Source organism: Chiloscyllium punctatum, chromosome 41, assembly GCF_047496795.1.
Source record: "Chiloscyllium punctatum isolate Juve2018m chromosome 41, sChiPun1.3, whole genome shotgun sequence".
NCBI lineage: Eukaryota > Metazoa > Chordata > Chondrichthyes > Orectolobiformes > Hemiscylliidae > Chiloscyllium > Chiloscyllium punctatum.
Window position 1 is genome coordinate 46,951,167 of NC_092779.1, and position 26,670 is coordinate 46,977,836.

General features: G+C 41.0%; 1 protein-coding gene across 8 annotated transcripts in view; it reads left to right on the forward strand.

The window, feature by feature from the left end:
- LOC140465031 (F-actin-uncapping protein LRRC16A-like) overlaps positions 1–26,670 on the forward strand; it is a 470,304-nt gene that overhangs the window by 295,685 nt on the left and 147,949 nt on the right. For all 8 annotated transcript variants that reach the window (XM_072560843.1, XM_072560842.1, XM_072560840.1 and 5 more), the window contains exons 20-22: positions 7,056–7,110; positions 16,470–16,642; positions 17,079–17,147. In XM_072560843.1, the coding sequence (XP_072416944.1) occupies positions 7,056–7,110; positions 16,470–16,642; positions 17,079–17,147 (297 nt within the window). The remainder of the gene's footprint in view (positions 1–7,055; positions 7,111–16,469; positions 16,643–17,078; positions 17,148–26,670) is intronic.

Consider the following 26,670-nt stretch of genomic DNA (forward strand, 5'->3'; position numbering starts at 1 on the left):
ATGGCCTCATTTTGCAGTAACAGTTCTGTGATCTTTTCCATTTACTTTTTAGAATCCAAAATATTATTTCAGTGTGGCTGGTCTGATCCTCTGGCTGATGTAGGAGCAGAAGTAGGCCATTCAGCCTATTGAATCTGCTTGCCATTCGATAAAATCATGGCTGATCTGATAAGCCTCAGCTTCACTTTCCTGTAACCTTTGATTCTCTTAATTATTGAGATGTTGTCAATCTCAGCCTTGAATATACTTTAATGGCCAACCTCAATATCCCTCTGCGGTAAAGAATTCCACAGATTCGCACCTTCTGAGAAAAGATTCTTCCTCTTGTCTGTCTTAAACGGTTGACTCCTTACTCCAAGATTCTGCCATCTAGTCCTAGATTGTCACACATGGGAGATCAACCTCTTAGCCTTTACCCTGCCAAGCCTCCTATGAATCTTGAGTTTTTCAGTAAGATTTCCTATTTTTCAAAACTCTAAAGAGTACAAGCACAACCTATCTAACCTCTCCTCTTAAGAAAGTCCTCCATACCTGGATCAACATAGTGAACCTCTTCTGCTTGGCTTCCAATACTAGTATATCTTGCTTTATGTAAGGAACTAAAACTGTTATCTGACTAGCACCTCATATAGTTTTAGCAAACTCTGCATGTTTTTCTAATCCATTTCCTTTCAAATGAAGGTTAATGCTTATTTGTCTTTCCTATTGCGTCCTGAACATGTATGCTTGCTCTGAGTGTTTCATGCATTAGAGCCCTCTTCAAATCCTTCTTTTTGCAGTTGTTTTCCCATTTAAATAATATTCACCACTTCTATTCTTTCTGACAAATTGCATAACTGCATTATTCTTCTTCTATCTGCTGAATATTTTGCCAACTCACTTATCCTGATTTGCCTTCCTAGCTGGTTTTAATGTCATCCACAAACCTGGCTATAGTATCTTTACGTCTCTCATCCAAGTCATTCAAATATAATATTTTAAATAATTGTGGCCCCAGCACTGATCTTTCTGGCACGCCACTAGTTACAGGTTGCAATCCTGAAAATGTCCCCTTCATCCCAACTCTGTCTTCTGTTAGTTTGCCACTCCTTTAGCCAAGTTAATGTATGGCCTCTAATACCATGGACTTATCTTATTAAGAAACCTTATGTGTGGAATCTTATCAAAGTTTTGGCATTCTTTTGAAGATAGAGTGATTTTACCTGTTCCTTCTCAACACTTGGAAGTCTGCTGAGTATGACAGTATCATGACTAGATTTATCCAGTTATTAGAAGCAAGTCTGATACACAACCTTGAGAATCTTGTAGAACCAACTGTTTATATGATTGAGGTCTTACAGGGTTTTATGGCTATGGGTTAGCTCTGTCCGAGCTGCATGCATCTTTAAATACTTTTGTCAAATTGATTTAGACCTGGGAAATGAGATTGACAATAAACTGTATTTCCAAGACTACTTTTAAGAAAATAAAAATGTTAGTGAATTTAAGTACCATTTTTCATATTCCAAAATGTTGTGTATCAAGTGGTGACCTGCAGGGTTGGTCCACTCTTTGATCCTTCAGTTCAGGTCTTGTATTGTTGTAGGAAAGCTCTGGAGATCAGGCAATCACTTCAGGAAGAGGAATTGAGTCTTGCTGGTTACAGGAAGTTGCAAATTATTTGGGCATTTCTGACCTGAGTTGGGGTTTGGACCTGGATTTTCTGGTGAAGCGGGGACACCTACCACTGCTCCTGTGACTTCAACACTACAGTGGTTAAATACCGTGTTGACTGTTACTGTTTAGGAAGTTTCTGGAGATGTGCCAGTATTAATGGAATGGCACAACAGTATAGAATATAGAACGTTACAGCACAGTACAGGCCCTTCGGCCCTTGATGTTGCGTTGCCCTGTGAAACCAATCTGAAGCCCATCTAACCTACACTATTCCATTCTCGTCCATATGCCTATCCAATGACCATTTAAATGTGTCCTTAAAGTTGGTGGGTCTACTGTTGCAGGTGGCAGTGTATTCCATGCCCCGACTACTCTGAGTATCTGACTACATCTGTCCTATATCTATCGCCCCTCAATTTAAAGCAATGTCCCCTTGTGCTAGCATCACCATCCAAGGAAAAAGGCTGTCACTGTCCACCCCTATCTAACCTTCTGATTATCTTCTATGTCTCAATTAAGTCACTTCTCAACCTCCTTCTCACTAACAAAAATAGCCTCAAGTCCTTCAGCCTTTCCTTGTAAGTCCTTCCCTCTATACCAGGCAAAATCCTAGCAAGTTTCCTCTGAACCCTTTCCAAAGCTTTCACATCCTTCCAATACTGTACGCAGTACTCCCAAGAGCGGCTGCACTAGAGTTTTGTATAGCTGCAGCTTGACCTCATGGTTCCAAAGCTCAATCCCTCTACCAATAAAAACTAACACGCCATATGCCGCCTTAATAACCCTATCAACCTGGGTGGCAACTTTCAAGGATCTATGTACCTGGACGCTGAGATCTCTCTGCTCGTCTACACTACCAAGAAATCTTACCATTAGCCCAGTACTATGCACTCCTGTTACTCCTTTCAAAGTGAATCACCTCACACTTGTCTGCATTAAACTCCACTTGCCACCTCTCAGCCCAGCTCTGCAGCTACTCTGTGTCCCTCTGTAACCTACAGCATCCTTCTTCATTATCCACAATTCTACCGACATTAGTGTCATCCACAAATTTACTAACCCATCCTTCTAAGCCCTCATCCAGGTCATTTATAAAAATGACAAACAGCAATGGACCAAAAAAGATCCTTGCAGTATCCCACTAATAACTGAACTCCAGGATGGATATTTCCCATCAGCCACCACTCTGTCTTCTTTCAGCTAGTCAATTTCTGATCCAAACCGCTAAATCACCCTCAATCTCATGCCTCTATATTTTGTACAATAGCCTACTGTGGGGAACCTCCTTAAACGCCTGACTGAAATTCATGGCCACCACATCAATCGCTTTACCCTCATCCAGCTGTTTGGTCATCTTCTCAAAGAACTCAGTAAGGTTTGTGAGGCACAACCTACCCTTCACAAAACTGTGTTGACTATCCCTAATTAACTTATTCCTTTCTAGATTATTACAAATCCTATCTCATTTAACACTTTGCAACACTTTACCCACAGCCAAAATAATGTTCACAGGTCTATAATTTCCAGTATTTTCTCTATTCCCCTTCTTGAACAAGAGAATAACATTTGCTATCCTCCAGTCGTCTTCTACTGTTCCTGTAGACAATGACAAAATAAAGATCAAAACCAAAGGCTTGGCAATCTCCCCCACAGCTTCCCAGAGAATCCTAGGATTAGTCCCATTTGGCCCTGGGGAGGGGACTTACCTATTTTCACACTTTCCAAAATTGCTAACACTTCCTCCAAGTGAGCTTCCTGTACCTCAGTGTTCTCCTTGACCACATCATCTTTTCCTAGTGTGAATACGAACACAAAGTATTCATTTGTGCTTCCCCTATCTCCTGTGACTCCACGAACAACTTCCCTCTACTATTCTTGATTGGCCCTAATCTTAATGTAGTAATTCTTTTATTCCTGATGTACCTATAGAAAGCTTTAGGATTTTCTTTGATCCTGTCAGCCATTGGCTTCTCATGTTCCCTCCTGGCTCTTCTTAGGTCTTTCCTGGCTAACATGTAACTCTCAAGTGCCCTAAATGAGCCATCACATCTGATCCTCACTTAAGCTGCCTTCTTTCTCTTGACAAGAGATTCAACTTCTATAGTGAACCATGGCTCCCGCGCACGACAACTCCCCACCTGACCGATACATTCTTATCAAGGACCCACACTAGCAGGTCCTTAAATAAGCTCCATATTTCAGTTGTGCCCAAATGAAAAATAGTACTCATGTCACATTTTAGTAACAATCTTAGAATCCAGTGGGTGTGGAGGTGATAGTAGCTAGTTTTAAGATAATGATTGTATCTCTTCATACATTTGTGCAGTACTGGCTCTATAGAAGTAAGAAAAAAATATTACTTCAGCTCTGATGAAGAGTCAAATAGACTCAAAGCATTACTTGCTCTCTCTCTATGGATACTGCCTCACCCTCTGTGATCTCCAGCATTTGTTGTATTCAGTACAGATTCCAATTCTGTTGTAATTTGTTCCTCCATTCTGGAAATATTGAGCTCAGTTTGTTCTTTGAGGAGGTCAAACTAATATTTACGTGCTTTAAATCATAGAAATCTGAATTCTGAACGGACAGTGGTGAGCCTGTTGTATCCTGTCAAGATTTTGGGTAGATTTGCATATTGCTACAATTCGAGGATAGTCAGTGGATCCAGCAGTTTTCTCATCTGGAAAGCAATGTATCTTCATCAGTTGCTGTGATTGCAACTGTATCTCCCATCGCATGATAAAAATAACTAGTGACATCAACTAGAAATGCATTGCATTAGTACGTGATTACTCTTTATATTTGCTTGAAGTGTAAGTGTAATGATATTTTCAGGACATAAGTTGATATAGATAAAAATTAACTTGGAAAACTCTTGAACTGACATGTTTTGAGATACTTTTAGACCTTGTTGATGGCTTTATTTCTTGGCCCTGGTCCTTTTTGAAGTTATACTGAACAGGATAATGAACGCCAACAATGAGTAATCTTCTGAAATGTGTAAAAAAAAAAGTTTTAAAGAATAAAAACAGACTGAAAGTAGTGGTGTAGTATGTGGTGCATCTTTCTTTGTTGTGAAAGATTTACCACAAAAGCACTTGATTTTGGCAATTGGAGAGCAAACTACTGGGGCTTGTTTATGCATACAATAATTAGTTTGCTCCTTTCTGTGTTAAATTTGTTACAAAGACATCAGTGTGTATTTTTGTAAATGACATTCTCCTTTCTCATGCATATCACTCAACTTTTGCCTTTCACTGAATGGAGTGTGTAATTATAATGGGACATGTTTATACTGACAAGTTCCACTATTAATGTGAATAAATGCACTTATAATGGGAACCTGTAAGTAAGAGCAAAATAACATCACCATGCCCAAATCCAATTATTCATTTTCTCTCTCGCCTCAAAGACTACAACTTCTCTTAACTCGCTCTGATATTTAATTATGTTTATGTTACTGTTCGAAAACACGATGTCTCTTACATTGTTGCTGTCAGAAAATATATTGTCTATTGAGGAACAAGTAGTCAATGAAATCTGTAGAGGGTTTACCATTCATTTTTAAACTCTCTTGGCTTTGTCATTAAATCCCCAACTTATGCGTGCAACTGTATCTAAATGCAACTGAGTCTTAAAAGATTATTGACCTGTTATTTGGAATTACGACTTGTATTTTTAATATAAAATCTGATTTTCTTTTCCAAAGAGAACTTGTTGAGTAGATTGAACCTATATTTTCTGGAGTTTGAAAAAAAATGAAGTTGATTATTGAAATTTAGAAGATTCTAAGTGATTTGACAGGGGGATTTGAGAGGTTCTCAGGAAACCCAAAGGGTTTCCTGAGAACTAGGGCTATAGTCTCAGAACAAGGGATCAATCATTTTGAACTGAGATAAGGAATTTATTCAGAGTTGAGAATTTTTGGCCAGGGAAGTGGAATTGAGATCAAAGATAAGCAATGATCTTATTGAGTAGTAGAACAACTAAATAGAGCAGATGGCTTGCTACTGTTACTTCTCATCCTACAATTCATCTCTTCTGCTCAGTCTCATATTTTATTTGCTAACGTTGCTGTGAAGCATCTTAAAATGTCAAAGACATCCTATAAATCCACATTGTTAAAATAATAATAATGGCTGTTTAACATCTACTTTCGCTGATATACTCACTTTTCGACTTGTAAGTGCTGTTGTACTTAGAGTCATAGAGATATACACCACGGAAACAGACCCTTCAGTCTAACCCGTCCATCCTGACCAGATATCCTAACCTAATCTAGTCCCATTTGCCAGCACTTGGTCCACATCCCTCCAAACCCTTCTTATTCATATGCCCATGTAAATGCCTTTTAAATGTTGCAGTTGTACCAGCCTCCATCACTTCATCTGGCAGCTCATTCCATACACGTACCACCCTCTGTGTGAAAACATTGCCCCTGAGGTCCCTTTTATATTTTTTCTTTCTCACCCTAAACGTATGGCCTTTAGTTCTGGACTCCCTACACCCCAGGGAACAGACTTTGTCTACTTATCCTGTCCATGTCCCTCATGATTTTATAAACCTCTGGGAGGTCACCCCTCAGCCTTTGACTCTCCGGGGAAAACAGCCCCAGCCTATTCAGCCTTTCCCCATAGCTCAAATCCTTCAACCCTAGCAACATCCTTGTAAATCTTTTCTGAATCTTTCAAGTTTCACAATATCCTTCCCATAGGAAGGAGACCAGAATTGTATGCAATATTCCAAAAGTGGCCTAACCAACGTCCTGTACAGCTGCAATATGACCTCCCAACTCCTGTACTCAATACTCTGCCTAATAGAGGAAAGCATACCAAACGCCGCCTTCACGATCCTATCTACCTGCGACTCCACTTTCAAGGAGCTATGAACCTGCACTCCCAAGGTCTTTTTGTTCAGCAATACTCCCTAGGACCTTACCATTAAGTGTATAAGTCCTGCTAAGGTTTGCTTTCCCAAAATGCAGCACCTCATTTCTTGTACATTCCTTAAACAAGATTCCATGTTCACTTCCTCCGCTATGTTAGGTTTAGTGATCTCGGATAAAGCAAGTGTGATGCACACACAGTATCCCTCGGGACCAAATGGGAGCAAATGGGCCCAATTCATGTTCCTGATTGTTTTTACTATCTTTTGCTGCAAGGTTTGTGTCAATGGTTTGTGGGAATAGGATGTGACTTAGTTAGACTAACCTCCATTGTCAAATAGTCTTGCCACATTGTCCAGATATACACATAACAAGGTGTCAGTGATTGTGGAGCTGTAGTTCAGCAATAGTTGCTAACTTCAACAGAAGGAAAAGTGGATTTTTAGCTGTGTTTTGATTATAGAATTTCATTCCAACATTGTACGTACTTATATGTTCATATTTTTTTCCACAGGAATCTCGCACCCGTGCTTGATAACATTGTACAGATGATTCAAGATGAGGAATCAGTAAGTTTTTGCAAGGTTTCGATATTTGACTTGATATTTTAGTAGCAAAATAGCATTCTTATTTTATCTACTGGAGATTTTTAAACTGAAGAAGACACCAAATTGACTGCAAATGATGCATTTTTTTGGTTATTGGAAGAATTCCCAAAATTACAACTGTAACTATTTTAAATTCTTTTATTTTTTTGATTCCTTAATTCTAAATCAATTCTCAAAATGACTAAAATTGGAGGAACCACTAATCTCCAATAACTGACACTCGCACTGATTTGAGTGATCATTTATATATAGAAGGATGTATTGATTAGATTAGTTTACTGCAAAAAGATTTAGATTAGATTACTTACAGTGTGGAAACAGGCCCTTCGGCCCAACAAGTCCACACCGCCCCGCCGAAGCGCAACCCACCCATACCCCTACATCTACCCCTTACCTAACACTACGGGCAATTTAGCATGGCCAATTCACCTGGCCTGCACATCTTTGGACTGTGGGAGGAAACCGGAGCACCCGGAGGAAACCCACACAGACACGGGGAGAATGTGCAAACTCCACACAGTCAGTCGCCTGAGGTGGGAATTGAACCAGGGTCTCTGGCGCTGTGAGGCAGCAGTGCTAACCACTGTGCCACCATGCCGCTCACTATTGATATGGTGACATGTACAAAGTAGCATCTAATTTTTTGCTGTGAACTTAAGCACCTGTTTTTGACTGATAAAGGTGTGTCATATTTTCACTGCAGCTTTTTATTCATGATGAAGTCTGTTTGAAATTCTGATTGCATCTGTTGCATTGTCCCTGATATTTGTACCAATTGTCATGTTTCTTCACCTAATTCCTGCCTCACCCCACATTACTACTTCAATGAGAACCTTGAAGAGGAGTGATGAGAGAATAGGAAGGTCGGGGAATTACATGGATGTAAGGGATGTGGAGAAATGTACAGTACTGACCTCTACATGATATTACTAACATTATAATCCTAACTGCACAACATTGTGTTGAATGATTGGGCATTTTGTCTTTTTGAATGTTAAGAAGAAGGGGTACATTAGATACAAAGAGGAAAGCTAATTTTTCATTCCTTGCATTATTACTTTAAATCAGTTCAGTTCAAAGCTGTAATGTTGTCAGTAGGAGAAACATTCTTGCTATGAGGCGTACGAGCGAATGGGTGTCTACTAGCAAAACTGAAAGTAGAAGACAGGTTTGAATGTCCAGCTGACTGCATACAATTTGCATATTCCATATGAGGTGTTAAACTGAATTATACATAAACGCCATATTCCCTGCTCCCCCAGCTAAAACATTGTAGTGAAGGGGAAAGGGGGGAGCTAGAGGAGAGATTACCAATCACCTTGCACCAATTTAATGGCCACTTAATAGGCTGGGGGTGGAGCTTCCACTTCTTTGGAATAACCAGTCAGATGCCGTCAGCACTCCATTATTTCGGGACCGAAGCATGCATCATTGGGTTACAATTTTGGTATGGGTTTGGGCAACTTTCCAAGAACCAACCTGCCAAGGAATACAGGGAGCTCACCTTTGAGAGACCATGCCAAAAGGACAACTGAGTAGAATGAAATCCAGTCTGGCTGTCGAATGACAGTATCTCCTAATCTTGGTTACATCTGGGTGAGGGAGTTTAAGATCTTAGTTTAAGGGCCTCAATGGGCCCGCTGTTTGGGTTATTGAATGCTGCTACTATGATTTTTGAGAGGATTTGTAGCTCAGGTTGAGGTTCAGTTTGTAAGTTTGCTCACTGAGCTGGTAGGTTTGTTTTCAGACATTTCATCACCGTGCTAGGTAACATCATCAATGAGCCTCCGGTGAAGCACTGGGGTTCTGTCTCACTTTTTATTGTGTCTTGGTCTGTTACGGTGGGGGTTGATATCATTTCCACTTCTTTTTCAGGTTGGTAAATGGGATCCAAATTAGATTAGATTACTTATAGTGCGGAAACAGGCCCTTCGGCCCAACAAGTCCACACCGACCCTCCGAAGCGCAACCCACCCAGACCCATTCCCCTACATTAACCCCTTTACCTAATACCACAGGCAATTTAGCATGGCCAATTCACCTAACCTGCACATTTTTGGACTGTGGGAGGAAACTGGAGCACCCAGAGGAAACCCACGCAGACACTGGGAGAATGTGCAAACTCCACACAGTCAGTCACCTGAGACGGGAATTGAACCCGGGTCTCTAGCGCTGTGAGGCAGCAGTGCTAACCATTGTGCCACCGTGCCGCCCAATGTGTTTACTGATGGAGTTCGGTTTGAATGCCAGACCTCAAGGAATTCCCGTGCGTGTCTCTGTTTAGAGAGACATGTTGATGTGTTGTCCCATTTCGTGATGACAAAGGTGTCGTCCACCTAGTGGACCCAAAGCTTGGTTTGGATTGTGGGGAGGGCTGTTTGTTCTAGTCTCTGCGTCACTACTTCTGCTAAGAATCCTGATATTGGTATTCCATGGAGGTTCCATTGATTTGTTTGTAGGTCTTGTTGTTGAAAGGTGAAGTGGGTTGTGAGGCACAGGTCGACTAGCTTGAGGATGCTGTCCTTGCTGATGGAGTTGGTGCTGTCTGCGGTTTGTGTGTTTGGTTCATCTAGTAGTGAGATCTGTTTCTTTGGCCAGGCTGACGTTAATTGATGTGAATACGGCCGTTACATCGGAGGGTCCACTATGTGGTTTACACCTTTGTCATCACGAAATGGAACAAAGTAGAGGAACCTACAATATCATTAACAACATTCTTACTGGCATAAATTTCACCAAAGAGGAAGAGAACAACAACAGACCCCCTTTCCTTGATGTCACAGTGGAGCGAACAGTTAATGGAGAACTGCAGACCAGCGTTGACAGGAAAGCTACACACACAGACCAGATACTTAACTACTGGAACAATCATCCCAGCATCCAGCTGCATCAGGACATTATTTAAATGGGCCACAACACACTGCAGCACCCAGGAACTATGAGCAGCAGAAGAAAAATACCCATACAATGTATTCAAGAACAATGAGTACCCGATAAACCCAGTCTGCCGATTCTTAAACAACAAACCCAAACAAGAAGACACAACACACCCAGAGACCCTAGCCACATGACCATACACAGAAGACACCTCAGAGATGACCACCAGATGACTGCGACCACTTGGTGTGATGGTAGCCTACAAACCAACCAACACACTGAAACAGCTACTGATGAACCTAAAGGACCCTGTACCAACAACCAGTAAAATGAATGTCATTTACAAAATACCCTCCATGGACTGTCACAAACACTACATCAGACAGACTGAAAACTAGCCACCAGGATACATGAGCACCAACTAGCCACCAGAAGACATGACCAGCTTTCACCAGTATCTTTACACAGATGAAGAAGGTCACCACTTTGACTGGAGCAACACATCCATCCTAGGGCAGTTAAAATACACACAATGCCAGGTTATAGTCCAACAGGTTTATTTGGAAGCACTAGCTTTCGGAGCGCTGCTCCTTCATCATGTGATTGTGACCTGATGGCCAAAACCACCTGACGAAGGAGCAGCGCTCCGAAAGCTAGTGCTTCCAAATAAACCTGTTGGACTATAACCTGGCATTGTGTGACTATTAACTTTGTCCAGCCCAGTCCAACACCGGCTCCTCCAAATCATCCTAGGACAGGCTAAATAGAGAGACACACACACGGGACTTCCTAGAGACCTGGCATTCAAACCGGAACTCCATCAGTATTCACAACGACTTGGACTCCATTTACCAACCTCTCAGAAAAAAGAACCAGAAATGATATCACCCGCCGAAACAGACCGAGAGATACATCAATAGAAAGTGGGACAGAATCCCAGCGCTTCACCGGAGGCTCACTGATGATGTTACCTAACATGGTGACAAAACGCCTGAGAACAAACCTACCAGCTCAGTGAGCAAACTTAGAACCTGAACACTACTACTGCTGCTTATTTAATTCTTAGGAGGTTGCGGGTATATGTAGGGCAGGTTGTCTTCTAAGTCCAACGTGCTCCACGCCTTCAAACCTGTCAGTGGGGAGCACAAAATTCAGCCCCAAGTGCTGAAGTCACTTGATCAGAAATTTCTATGTGTTGTTCTACTTCAGTGGGAAGGCCTATTTAGAAGATTTTCAAGAGGGAAATGTGAATGCACTATTTATTGCATGAAGCAAGCGAGTAAAATAATATTGGAACTTTAAATTATTTGAGTTGAATGAAGCATGGTTGAGAGAGGGCAGCATCCAAGTTATTATAAAAGGTATGCAGACATAGAGATTAGGAGTTTAAGATAACTCTCTTAAATGAGATTTGACATAAACTGTTGATTTGCTCTCAGAATATTTCCCTCAAAAATTTGTGATCTGCTGTAGGTAACCTCCTTGAAGGATATACTTTAATAAGAGTTATTTTTTTAATATTATAGTTAATGGATCCTCTGTCCTTGTTTATTGCCTTAGCTAGCAAAGTTACATCTTAACACATGGCTGATGTAATAGCTGGAACTTTGTTCCTGTGGAAAGCAGGTCGACTCTAAAAGCAGAAAGTAAGCTCTGTTTCTCACAGAAATTCAAAGCTATCCTGTTCACATAGGAAGCCTATTCCTGCAAAATCAAATAAAACTGATTATTAACTTTTAATTCTGGAAGGTGTCCAACCTGCAAATCATGAGGATATCCAATCATCCATAATACGATTCATTTGTAAAGAGGTTTCTAACCTCTTCTTTTGTATATTCCTGGAGGTTAAAGTGAAAGTACCTGCAAGCGATAGAATTCTGCTGGGGATAAGGAAGCAGCAAGCTCCCTTGCTGTCTGTTCTGCCACATCTGTGTTTGAAGCTTCCCTGACACTTTATAATGTGATAAACCATGGGTTTCATACAGATCTTTGCTGGTCACTAAATATACATCCATAGTTTTCATTTTCTCTTAGAAGTCAAGTTTTATTTTAGATTAGATTCCCTATAGTTTGGAAACAGGCTCTTCGGCCCAACAAGTCCACACCAACCCTCTGAAGAGTTACCCACCCAGACCCATTCCCTCTAACTAGTGCACCTAACACTACGGGCAATTTAGCATGGCCAGTTCACCTGACCTGCTCATCTTTGGACTGTGGGAGGAAACCGGAGCACCCGGAGGAAACCCACGCAGGTATGAGGAGAACGTGCAAATTCCACACAGACAGTCACCCAAGGCTAGAATCGAACCTGGGACCCTGGTGCTGTGAGGTAGCAGTGCTAACCACTGCGCCACCAAAATAAATTTCAGAAATTGAGGTAAAAGATATGTCAGTGGTTTGATTCTGATTCAACATTATGTCAGTACCTAAAGGATTGCAAGTTGCGATTGCAATGTCTACATTGGACAAACAGGCAGAAAACTAGCCACCAGGATACATGAACGTCAAGTAGCCACAAAACGACATGACCCAGTAAGAAGGTGTTTGGTATGCTTTCCTTTATTGGTCAGCGTATTGAGTACAGGAGTTGCAAGGTCATGTTGCAGCTGTACAGGGCATTGGTTAGGCCACTGTTGGAATATTGCGTGCAATTCTGGTCTTCTTCCAATCGGAAAGATGTTGTGAAACTTGAAAGGGTTCAGAAAAGAATTACAAGGATGTTGCCAGGTTGGAGGATTTGAGCTATAGGGAGAGGCTGAACAGGCTGGGGCTGTTATCCCTGGAGCGTCGGAGGCTGAGGGGTGACCTTATAGAGGTTTACAAAATTATGAGGGGCATAGATATGGTAAATAGACAAAGTCTTTTCCCTGGGGTCGGGGAGTCCAGAACTAGAGGACATAGGTTTAGGGTGAGAGGGGAAAGATGTAAAAGAGACCTACGGGGCAACTTTTTCATACAGAGGGTGGTGCGTGTATGGAATGAGCTGCCAGAGGAAGTAGTGGAGGCTGGTACAATTGCAACATTTAAGAGATATTTGGATGGGTATATGAATAGGAGGGATATGGACTGGGGTGCTGGCAGGTGGGACATCTGGTCGGCATAGATGGGTTGGACCGAAGGATCTGTTTCCATGCTGTACATCTCTATGACTCTACGACTGGGACAATGCATCCATCCAAGGACAAGCCAAACAGACAGGCATGAGAATTCCTAGAAGCATGACATTCCAACTGTAACTCTATCAACAAACACATTGACTTGGATCCCATTTACCACACCCACGAAAAAGAACAGGAAATGGCATCAACAGAGAAAATGATGTCATCACAGGACGTGACATCATCAACCTTAGGAAACTCAGATATATAAATAGGAAGTGAGCTACACCACCAGTGCTTCATTCGGAGGCTCACTCAAGATGTTACCTAATATGGTGACAAAACATCTGAAAACAAACCTTCCAGCTCAGTGAGCTAACCTACAACCAGAACCTCAACCTGAGCTACAAATCTTCTCAAAACTCGCTAAACACTTCATATCTGTCTTCATGGTGGAAGATGGGAAAAAAATGTTCCACAAGTACCAGGGAACCAGGTATCTGGAGAGTTTAAGGAATTTAATGAAGTCAGTGTAAGTACAGAACTTGTACTGGTGATAGTGGTAGAACTAACAAATGCGCAATTCCCTGGGTCTACTGATCTGCATCAGATATTTTTAAAGGAGGTACCTGAAAATATAGAATCATAGAAGCCCTATAGTGTGGAGCAGGCTATTTAGCCCATTGAGTCCATGCCAACCCTCTGAAGAGCATCACACCCAGACTCTCACCCTCTACCTATGCCTGAAATCCTACATTCCCCATGGCTAATCCAGCTAGCCTGCACATCCCTGGACACTGTGGGAAAGTTTACCATGACCAGTCCATCTTAAGTTGCACATTTTTTGGACCTTGGAAGGAAACTGGAACACTCTGAGGAAACCCATGCAGACTGGGGGAATGTGCATGGACAGTCACCCGCAGGTGGATTGGACCTCCAGTCCCCAATGCTGTGAGGCAGCAGTACTAGCCACTGAACCGTGGTGAACTTTAAGAATTCCTTAGATTTTTGAATAATTTCTAAGCTTTGAAAAGTAGTAAGCGTGGTTCTGTTATGTGGTAAAAACAATGACTGCAGATGCTGGAAACCAGATTCTGGATTCGTGGTGCTAGAAGAGCACAGCAGTTCAGGCCGCATCCAAGGAGCTTCGAAATCGACATTTCGCACCAATCAACCACACCGCCCCATGGCCCAACATTTCAACTCCCCCTCCCACTCTGCCGAGGACATGGAGGTCCTTGGCCTCCTTCACCGTCGCTCCCTCATCACCAGACGCCTGGAGGAAGAACGCCTCATCTTCCGCCTCGGAACACTTCAACCCCAGGGCATCAATGTGGACTTCAACAGCTTCCTCATTTCCCCTTCCCTCACCTCAACCTAGTTCTAAACTTCCAGCTCAGCACTGTCCCCATGACTTGTCCTACCTGCCTATCTCCTTTTCCACCTATCCACTCTACCCTTTCCTCCCTGATCTATCACCTTTATCCCCTCCCCCACTCACCCATTGTACTCTATGCTACTCTCTCCCCACCCCCACCCTCCTCTAGCTTATCTCTCCACGCTTCAGGCTCACTGCCTTTATTCTTGATGAAGGGCTTTTGCCCGAAACGTCGATTTCGAAGCTCCTTGGATGCTGCCTGAACTGCTGTGCTCTTCCAGCACCACTAATCCAGAATCTGGTTCTGTTATGTGACAAGGAAAGAAGACAACATAATAACTAAAACTAGAACAGGTTGAGAAAAGTAGGTTAAAATGGATGATAGAACTATGGTTCTTGAGGTGCAGAGGCAGTCCCACCTGCACTGAAGGGATATAATAACATCTCGGAATGTGTTGATTAGAAAATATCAATGAAGAAGCCGGAGAGGTTGGGTGAACAAATGAGAACATGGCAGATATAATGTGATGTGAAAGTATGAAGGTAATAACTGTTGCTAGGAAAAGTAAAATAAAGAATATTTTTGAATCTTTTTCTCTTTTTACCTGAATCGCAAAGTTTATGCACAGTTGTAATAATCAATTATGAATGCATGATGTGTGAGTTTTTGTGACAAAGGAATTAGATATTAAAAGTAAAAAGGTATTGGGGCAAATCTACAAGGCGCTAATGAGGTTCCATCTGGAATATTATGTGCAGTTTTGAACCCCTTACCTAAAGTTAAACATACTTATCCTAGAGGAAGTACAATAAATGTTTGCTTGATTGGTTTCTGGAATGAGGTGATGTGGAATAAGATTACACTCATTCTTCTGCTAAACTATGAAGAATATAAATAATCTCATTGAAATATTTAAAATTCTTGAGGGACTGGACAGGGTAGATGCTGAAAGAATGTCCCTCCTGACTGGGGAGACCAGAACATGGGCTGATGGTCACCTCTTAAACATTCGGACTCTTGCTTTTGAAATAACATCTTCGTGTTGGCCCAAGTATGTATTTCAGAAGTGTCTTTCATTTATGGTTATGAGTTATATACTTCAGCAGATTGCATTTACTGTAGGAAAACTTTTGAGAATGCATTGGATGCTGATTGGAACAAAAATTATTTGAACCATTAAATAGTGACATTCACTGTAGGGACAATCTTTTTAAATCAACCTACTGAAGGAGACTATATTCATCATTGAAATCCCAATTTAAGAAGGAATCAAAATTACTAATAGGATTGAGTGTAATATAGAGAAATTACAAAATTCATTTCTGGACTTTTGAAGCATTCGAGATCTGCAGCATTGTCTGAGGTTAATCATGCTTCCAGCTGATAGTTTAATGAAGGTAAATTAATATTTTCCCACTGTGATAATTCATGATTATCAGAAAATGAACATTAAATTATGTGCTTTATATACATGCTGCAATATTTCTTGTGCTATTGGCTGAATATTCCTGGGCAAAACAATAACAGTGCTTCAGAGAGAGTCCCAAGAATATTTACTAAGTGCTGCTTTACAATCATAAATTTGTGTGTTAAAAGCTTATGAAATGTAATTGCTGTCTTAATATGTCAATATACTAATGTGCTCTGCCATCTAGGAGCAGTATGTTGGATTGTGTCATTGGCCCATATAGCAAGATCCTTATCAGCAGAAGTGAAGCACTTTTCAACGAATGGTGAAATAACTTAGAGGATCAGTTAATTGGAATCACCTCCTAAATACTGAAGGGGTCAGTGAGGCAGAAAATCTGAATGGGAACTAATTGGACTGAACCTACAATGAGACGTATCTCCTATTTGCTCCTTGTGCATGTAAAATTGCAAACTTGTTGTGTGTTTAGAGAACAAATTTTATACACAGTTGGTAACTGAAATTTAAAACAGAAACATTTCCTTTTATTCCTTGTAGCCACTGCAGTCACTATCGCTAGCAGATTCAAAGCTTAAGACTGAATTAACAATTATTATTAATGCTTTGGGGAGCAATTCTACTTTGACGAAGGTGGACATCAGTGGGAACGGAATGGGAGATATTGGTGCTAAGATGCTTGGGAAGGCCCTCCAGATCAACACAAAGCTCAGGTAAAATTAAGCTGCTGTCAATTTTTTTTTCAGGACTGAATTCTATATTGTATACATATATCTTGTTATAAGAGAAAGAAAACTGGATAGTTTTTGTTTATTCTTAATTCGATGACCTGCAGGGATTGAGATTACAAGGGAGAGAGAAATAACAGCAACCAATTCAAAGACATTTAGCTATCCTCGAATTGACTTCTAAACCTGTTTAGGGGCGACTTCCTTAGGGAACATGTATTGTGGCCTTGAAGAGTCTAGGTTGGTTGCATCCAAACATTGCAACTGAGTTGTAAATTGTTGGAGAAATACTAAGGAAACTTAAATGGCACCAAAACCTGTGCTGCCTTATTTATATTTCTATATTGGTGCCTGGGGCATGATTTTGTGAATTAAATTTAGTTTGTGCATTATTAAAAAGCGGCTGATCTTTTTTACACAGGACAGTAATTTGGGACAAGAATAACATAACTGCACAGGGCTTTCAGGACATTGCTGTGGCTTTGGAAAAGTAGGTACAATCAGATTACTTATTCTAAAAGGTGTAAATGTATGATTTGCTTGAATGAGTATTCTGTATAATTTATGAAAGTGACAGTTGTTGATATCTACTTTGCCTGGTTTCATTATGTTAAAGCTGTCAAGAACTACAGTAATGGAAGGTTGTCATCTCTGATGTGTTCTCTCGACAACCTGACTACTTTTAACAGCTGTGAAAGTTGGATATATATGTTCAGCCATCTGCTTTTTATTTCATTTTTTTAAAATGCTGCAGTTCATCTGTTTAAGCTCAGCCAGTGGTTTCAGCCAAATAAATGAAGTCATTTTTAATATAAAATGCTTAAATCAAGTGTTACCAATTAATGCCAATCTGAATTCTGCCTTCATTCCCTCCTCCTATTATTGTATGACTTTAAGATGCGATGTCTGCTGTAACCTTAGGAAGGCCTTAAGTCAGGCTCATGGAATGAAAGATGATCTTGGCATCAAAAAGACCAAAACCACCTCCCTCCAAAGATGAAAATTTAGATTCCACTGATTCGTCAGAGAATGATGCTATTCTTGTATTGGAGTCAGAATATAGAAGGTTGAATCCCTATTCCAGAAACAGAGTACATATCCTAGAGTGCTGAAATACTAAAGAAATGTGACAGTGGAAATTTTCAGCAGTGCATTATTGGCTATTATAAGGAAGTTAGCATTATCTCTAATAAGGAAGTTAGCATTAAGGCACTTTACCTGAATGCTCGTAGCATTCATAACAAAGCCGATGAATTAATGGCACAGATAATAGTGAATGATTATGATGTAGTAGGCATCACAGAGACTTGGTTACAGGGGGGTCAGGACTGGCAGTTAAACCTCCATGGTTTTTCGACTTATCGAAAAGACAGAGAGGTGGGCAGAGGGGGTGGAGTTGCCTTGTTAGTTAGGAACAAAATTAAATCTATGGTATTGAATGACATAGCGTCGGATGATGTGGAATCTGTGTGGGTGGAATTGAGGAACCACAAAGGCAAAAAAACCATAATTGGAGTTGTGTACAGACCTCCTAACAGTGGTCAGGACCAGGGACGCAACATGTACCGGGAAATAGAGAAGGCATGTCAGAAAGGCAAGGTTACATTGATCATGGGTGACTTCAATATGCAGGTGGACTGGGTAAATAATGTTGCTAGTGGATCTAAAGAAAGGGAATTCATGGAATGCTTACAGGATGGCTTTTTGGAACAGCTAGTCATGGAGCCCACAAGAGAGCAGGCTATTCTGGACCTAGTGCTTTGCAATGAACCAGACTCTATAAAAGATCTTAAAGTAAGGGAACCCTTAGGAAGTAGCGACCATAATATGGTAGAGTTCAGTCTGGAGTTTGAAAGGGAGAAGGCGAAATCTGATATAATGGTGTTACAGTTGAATAAAGGTAATTATGAGGGCATGAGAGAGGAACTGACTAAAATAGACTGGAAGCAGAGGCTAACCGGGAAGACACTAGAGCAAAAATGGCAGGAGTTTGTAGGTATAATTGAGGACACTGTACAGAGGTTCATTCCCAAGAAAAGAAAGATTAACCGGGGAGGGATTAGACAACCTTGGCTGACAAAGGAAGTCAGGAAATGTATTAAAGAAAAAGAGAGATCCTATAAAGTGGCTAAGAACAGTGGGAAATCAGAAGATTGGGAAGGATACAAAAGCCAACAGAGGATAACAAAGAGTGTAATAAGAAATGAGAGGATCAAATATGAAGGTAGGCTAGCCAGTAATATTAGAAATAATAGTAAAAGTTTCTTTCAGTACATAAGAAACAAACGACAGGCAAAAGTAGACATTGGGCCACTTCAAACTGATGCAGGGAGCCTAGTGATGGGAGATAAGGAAATAGCAGGAGAACTTAACAAGTACTTTGCGTCAGTTTTCACAGTGGAAGACAGGAGTAATATCCCAAAAATTAAAGGGTGTCACGGGGCTGAGTTGAGTATGGTTGCCATTACGAAAGAGATAGTGCTAGAAAAGTTAAAAAGTCTTAAAATTGATAAATCTCCTGGCCCCGATGGGATACACCCTAGAGTTCTGAGAGAGGTTGCTGAGGAAATAGCAGAGGCATTGGTTGAGATCTTTCAAGAGTCACTGGAGTCAGGAAAGGTCCCGGACGATTGGAAGATGGCTGTAGTAACCCCCTTGTTCAAGAAAGGATCAAGGCAAAAGATGGAAAATTATAGGCCAATCAGCTTAACCTCAGTTGTTGGTAAAATTCTAGAATCCATCATTAAGGATGAGGTTTCTAAATTCTTGGAAGAGCAGAGTCTGATTAGAACAAGTCAACATGGATTTAGTAAAGGGAGGTCATGCCTGACAAACCTGTTGGAATTTTTTGAAGAGGTAACAAGTAGGTTAGACCAGGGGAACCCAGTGGATGTGGTCTATCTGGACTTTCAAAAGGCCTTTGATAAGGTGCCACACGGGAGACTGCTGAGCAAGGTGAGGGCCCATGGTGTTCGAGGTGAGCTGCTGGGATGGATTGAGGATTGGCTATCTAACAGAAGGCAGAGAGTTGGGATAAAAGGTTCTTTTTCAGAATGGCAGCCGGTGACGAGCGGTGTCCCGCAGGGTTCGGTGCTGGGGCCACAGCTGTTCGCATTATATATTAATGATTTGGATGAGGGAACCGGGGGCATTCTAGCGAAGTTTGCCGATGATACAAAGTTAGGTAGACAGGCAGGTAGTACTGAGGAAGTGGGGAGGCTACAGAAGGATCTAGACAGGTTGGGAGAGTGGTCCAGGAAATGGCTGATGGAATTTAACGTGAGCAAGTGCGAGGTCTTGCACTTTGGCAAAAAGAATATAGGAATGGACTACTTTCTAAATGGTGAGAAACTTAATAAAGCCAAAGCACAAAGGGATCTGGGAGTGCTAGTCGAGGATTCTCTAAAGGTAAACATGCAGGTTGAGTCTGTGATTAAGAAAGCGAATGCAATGTTGTCTCTTATCTCAAGAGGGTTGGAATATAAAAGCAGAGATGTACTACTAAGACTTTATAAAGCTCTGGTTAGGCCCCATTTGGAGTACTGTGTCCAGTTTTGGTCCCCACACCTCAGGAAGGACATACTGGCACTGGAACGTGTCCAGCGGAGATTCACACGGATGATCCCTGGAATGACAGGTCTAGCATATGAGGAACGGCTGAGGATACTGGGATTGTATTCGTTGGAGTTTAGAAGATTAAGGGGAGATCTAATAGAGACGTACAAAATAATACATGGCTTTGAAAAGGTGGATGCTAGAAAATTGTTTCTGTTAGGCGAGGAGACTAGGACCCGTGGACACAGCCTTAGAATTAGAGGGGGTCATTTCAGAACGGAAATGCGGAGACATTTCTTCAGCCAGAGAGTGGTGGGCCTGTGGAATTCATTGCCACGGAGTGCAGTGGAAGCCGGGACGCTAAATGTCTTCAAGGCCGAGATTGATAGGTTCTTGTTGTCTAGAGGAATTAAGGGCTACGGGGAGAATGCTGGCAAGTGGAGCTGAAATGCGCATCAGCCATGATTGAATGGCGGAGTGGACTCGATGGGCCGAATGGCCTTACTTCCACTCCTATGTCTTATGGTCTTATGGTCTTATTAAGCAGCTATAATTATAATTGATTCATTTGGTTAGAAGGCATGTTATCTCGCAAAATTTGTGATGACTTAAGAGTATGTTAAGGAAATGTTAAGATCATTTATCCCTGTGCTCTATTTTTAATTCGGCCTTTGACTTTTATACTTTGATAAGTCAGAAGATTAATATTACTATTGTACTATAATGGAGAAAAGTAATTCCGTATTATAGTAAAAATGGCATTGTGTTTACTCACTAGTACAATTGTTTAGGGAAAGAATGAATTCACTGGAGTGTTGATATTGACTGTGCTTTTCACACACCCAAACCACCAAACAGCTAAGTAATTTGAAGAAGAAAGAAAATCATTTACCTGAATTAGATAAGGAATGAACATTAATGTCCTTTTTTTGTTATCAAGTTGCAGCAGTTTTTAGCTGAGCTGACATAAATTTAATAGCAATCTCATTATCTGATATCAATCAAAATGCAATGATGAATAATGCAGTGATGCTATTTTGGTAGTGAATGATTCAAATGATACCACATCTCTTAGCATTCCACAGTAAAAGGAATGACCCTCCAGCACTAAACAAAGGAATCATTCACTTTTGCAAAGAATATGTTGTTTGGTGCCATGAGTCTACAAGTTCTTTCCTATAATTACTTGGTTGTGAGTGCTGAAGACAGAGTCCTAGAGATGTACAGCATGGAAACAGACCCTTCGGTCCAACCCATCCATGCCGACCAGATACCTCAACCCAATCTAGTCCCATTTGCCAGCACCTGGCCCATGTCTCTCCAAACCCTTCCTATTCATATACCCATCCAAATGCCTCTTAAATGTTGCAATTGTACCAACCTCCACCACATCCTCTGGCAGTTCATTCCATACACGTACCATCTTCTGCGTGAAAAAGTTGCTCCTTAGGTCTCTTTTATATCTTTCCCCTCTCACCCTAAACCTATGCACTCTAGTTCTGGTCTCCCCGACCCCAGGGAAAAGACTTTGACTATTTATCCTATCCATGCCCCTCATAATTTTGTAAACCTCTATAAGGTCACCCCTCAACCTCTGATGCTCCAGGGAAAACAGCCCCAGCCTGTTCAACCTCTCCCTGTAGCTCAGATCCTCCAACCCTGGCAACATCCTTGTCAATCTTTTCTGAACCCTTTCAAGTTTCACAACATCTTTCCGATAGGAAGGAGACCAGAATTGCATGCAATATTCCAAAAGTGGCCTAACCAATGTCCTGTACAGCTGCAACATAACCTCCCAACTCCTGTACTCAATACTCTGACCAACAAAGGAAAGGATACCAAACACTGCCTTCACTATCCTATCTACCTGCGACTCCACTTTCAAGGAGCATTAACCTATACTCCAGGGTCTCTTTGTTCAGCAACACTCCCCAGGACCTAAATGGAATGTAATTAGGGCATTCTACTCACTTGGATCATGGAAGGTAGTTGCGCATGCTGTAATCAAATCATAAGCTGCAGGCAGGTCAGGATGGGAGCAATGGGAAGGAAAACCTCATCGTCACAGTCAAAAAGGCTGTCATTTATTTGTTTAAAAGTAATTGTTCAGTTCTGTGACCAAATTAGAAATTCAGTTAAAGGATTCAAACATAATCAGGTGGAAAGGGTGGGCAGATATTTGTGACACAACGATCTGTCCAGTGATTTTTGGAGAGGAAGGAGTGTACTAAAATGGTAAGGTATATTGACTGGTCTAGAGGGGTGAAGAATATATTTTTGGAGGAGAGGGGTGACAGCGGATTTAAAGTCAGCTGTTTAACAATCAACTAACATGGAGCTCAGTAAGGCAAGTCGCGTGATCAACAATTCACCTGGAGTAGGATCAGGGAACACAAAATGTATCCAATGGACAGTCATAGTCAGAGAGATTGTTACATGAAATGGGAATATTTAGCGATTAATTGAAGAATAGGACAGCAGAGAATGTTTGCAGACATTGGACCCCAAGTGCTGAGGATAGAAGGGAAATGGTCGAAGCTGCTGAACGTATGGTGTGGATCTTACAAAATACATGTCCACAAGCTCTTTCTGTTTCATGTTTGTGGTAGGGATGGTTTATCAAGATTGCATATAATGGAAAAAAGTCTGAGATAATGTCTGTATTGTGAAAGCTCTTACAGTTGTTGTCAATTCTTGTGATGGTGACCATATTCTAATTATTCTTCAAGTGATCTAAACAGAATGATAAGAAGTGAAATCATTTGTTTATCAAAGAAGTTCAAGTTTGCTTCCTTGAACTTCAGGGAACAGGATAAGGATTACATGTTTGAACATGATTAGAGTAGAGAAGAATTTTTAGAGGAAACAAAGGCATTAAAAGTGGTGAATTTAGTAAATCAGTAATTGCTGAACTACTGTGCTCAATTAAAGGTGGAATGGTAGGTAGTTATTGTTGCATTATTGTACAGACCTTGGAAAAGCACTAAATCTTTTAAGACATTCAGGTAGTGTCAAAGACATGATGCATAAGTAAAAAAGGTGTGTAGTTTTAGTCATCATTCAACCCCCCCACATCAGGCAAACAGCCAGTCTGCTAACCAATCAATTAACTGTGTTTGTAGTGAAACTGTAACTTAAGTGTGTAAAGTACTCCAATATATTATGCAGGTCTAAACCGTGTGGCACATGTCAATTATTAATAAAATTCCAGTTGTCTGACTCAATATAAACCTGATTCTTTGTGATATATGTTACCTGGGAAAACAATGAGGAGATTTTTTTTTATTCCCTCATGGAGTTGTGGGCATCACTGGCTGGGCCAGCACTCGCTGCCCATCCCTAATTGCCCAGATAATTGTTACAAGTAAATTTCATTGCTGCGGGTCTAAAGTTGCTTGTAGGCTAGACCAGATAAGGTCAGCAAAATCTCAAAAGGAATTAGTGAACCAGATTGGTTTTTAAACAATTGACAATGGTTTCATAGTCATCGTTAGATCCTTAATTCTCGATTTTTACTGAACTCAGAGTCCACAATCTGCCATGGTGGGATTTGAACCCAGATCCCCAGAACATTGTGGGTCTTTGGATTAGTAGTTTAGCAATAATTCCACTCGGCAGTTGCCTCCCCTTAACACCTCACTGTGTTATAACCAGGTGCCAGGTGAAGTTTCCCAATTCATTATTATTCCAGACAGGATCCTCATGCTGTTAAACTGTCAGCTGAGGAGGGATGAACTGCCTCTCTTACTTTGTTAACCCACACATTTGATTGCAATAAAACTAATTTTAGAAACGGATCCCTTCCCTTGTAGAATGTATTTTTCCCAGATCAAAATGAATGTATGTTTTAAAAGGACCCACACTTTAAACAGGTTTTCTTGAATTACCAAAAGGTGTAAGGTTATGAATTATTAAATGATTGGTTAAAATGTAGGAGTCAGTCCATCAAGTTTGCTTTGCCATTCACTGAGATCATGGCAGATCCAATAACCTCAACTCCACTTTCCTAGCTTTTCCCATAACCTTTGATTTGCTTTCTGATTAGAAATCTGTATATCTCAGCCTTGAATATATTAATGCCCCGGCCTCTGGAGCCCTCTGTAGTAAAGAATTCCACCGATTCACTACCGTATGAAAAGTAATACTTCCTTGTTCTGTGGTGACTAAGCTACCCCTTACTTTGAGATTATGGTCTCTGGTACTAGACTCTCCTACAAGGGGAAACAACCTTTCTACCAATTCCCTATCGAGCTCCCTACTGAAGCCATGTTAGATTATATCTGCTTGATTATATTGTGTTTCTAAATGTTTTACTATTGCATGCATTATAGTAGATGCTCACATTTTCCCAATAAGGGATGTTAAACTAACTGACCCACAATTACCTTTCCTTTTTGTCTCCTTCCCTTCAATAAGATCACCTGTCATTCTTCTAAACTTGAATGAGTACCTACTCAACCTCTACATAAGATAGTCCTTCCATAGCTGGTATCAACCTAATGAGAATCTTCTCTGGTCTGCCATCAATGCCAGTGTATCTTTCCTTCGATAAAGCCCCAGAACAGTTCACAGCATTCTGGGTGTGGTCTGATTCATGCCTTGTATAATTTTTGCAAGTCTTCCCAATTTCTGTGCCCCATTCCATTTTAAATAAAGACCAACATTCTGCTTGCCTTCCTTAAAACCTGCTGAATTTGCACGCCAACATTTAGTGATTTATACGTGAGAACTTCGAAATTCCCCTGTGGTGTAGCCTTTTTGAAATCCTTCTCCATTTAAAAAAACATTCAGCTCCTGCATACTTTCTGCCAAAGTGCACAACCTCACATTTTCCCACATTATATTCCATCTGTCAAGCTTTAGCCTATTTGTTAAACCTGTCCATGTTCCTCTACTGACAAGGTTTTCTAGGTCTTGGAAGATCACCTTAAGGTCCCAGTAAACCTGACCAATTGCCATGTGAAAATATCAACCATTTTGTATACTGATATCAGTGCAAATAAGCAGAATGTCATTTCATGGCAGCTAACTTAGCTGAAAGACTGCTGGTGCATGTCATTGCTTCTGTGCTGATAAAATTTTTCTGAATGGCTCTTCTGGCCAAACCTAAAAGCTGTACTGTTGAAGCGTTGCTTAAAGAAGGATGCACGTTCAAAACAATCATAACAGCACAACAGCATCTGTTTATACTTCTGCAGCAACGTTTTCAGCTATCAAGTTTAGTAAGTCATCCCAGTCCTGCATTAGATGTTGGTTGTCTCAATCAATGGACTAGTGCCCAGCATTTCATGACATATGCAAAATAGATTCTACAAATGACATTGATCTAAAATATGCAAGAAGCCTAAGAATGCCCAGAGAAATACAAAGTACGATATAATTTTCCACAGCAGAGTGTGCTGAAGAGCCAACCAAGGAACAATGCCAGAGTTGTTTCCAAATTCCCATCCATCCCACACAAGCATGTCCAACAAAGTCCAAGAGGCACTTGCAAAGTTATAACTTGCTGACTCTTGCCAGACAGTACATGTAGCCACTACATGGCTGCCATCAGAAAAGCTACAGTGTTTAACTCTATCTTTTTACACAATCATTCCCCAAGAGGAATGCCAAGATTGCAACTGCCTGTATCATCCCTTTGGACATCTTACATAAGGTCTATTCAGGAAATTGGCACAATGTGATGTAGTCCATGTGCAGTGAGTTAGCTGTTTACAATAGATTGGATATCTCATACACTGGCAGTATTTTCCTTAAATATCAGTCGAGCTCCTTGTGATGTACACCTGAAAGCATTCTTGAATTATCATCAGAACTTTGTTTTGTCTATCAGCACACACTGATTTGTGTGCTATCATGATCCACAAGATCATGAATATTCCAGGGTAGCGACCCAGCAACAGTGAAGGAATAGCAATGTATTTCCAAGTCTGGATGGTGTGCGGTTTGGAGGGTAATTTGCAGGTGGTGGTCTTCCAATGTATGTAACGACCCATGTCCTTCTAGTGGTTGTGGGTTGGAAGGTACTGGCTAAAGATCATCGTTGAATTCCTGCAGTGCATCATGTAGATAGTACAGAATATTACTACTGAGTATTGGTGCTGGAGGAAGTGGATATTGTGGATATGATGCCAGTTAAACAGGCTTCTGTGTCCTGATGGTGTCAAGCTTCTTCAGTGTTAGAGCTGCACTCATCCAGGCAAGTGGAGAGTATTCCATCACAATCCTGACTTGTACCTTTTAGATTTCTAAAAGCATTTTTGAGTTACTTGCTGCAGCATGTCCTAGCCTCTGACCTCCTCTGTAGCTACTGTATTTATGGTGAGTTCAGTTGAGTTTCTGGCAATGATAACTCCCAGGATGTAGGTGGTGGAGCATTCAGTGATGGTAACACCATTGAACATCAAGGGGCAGTAGTTAGATTTTCTCTTAATTGGAGGCGGTTATTGCCTGGCATG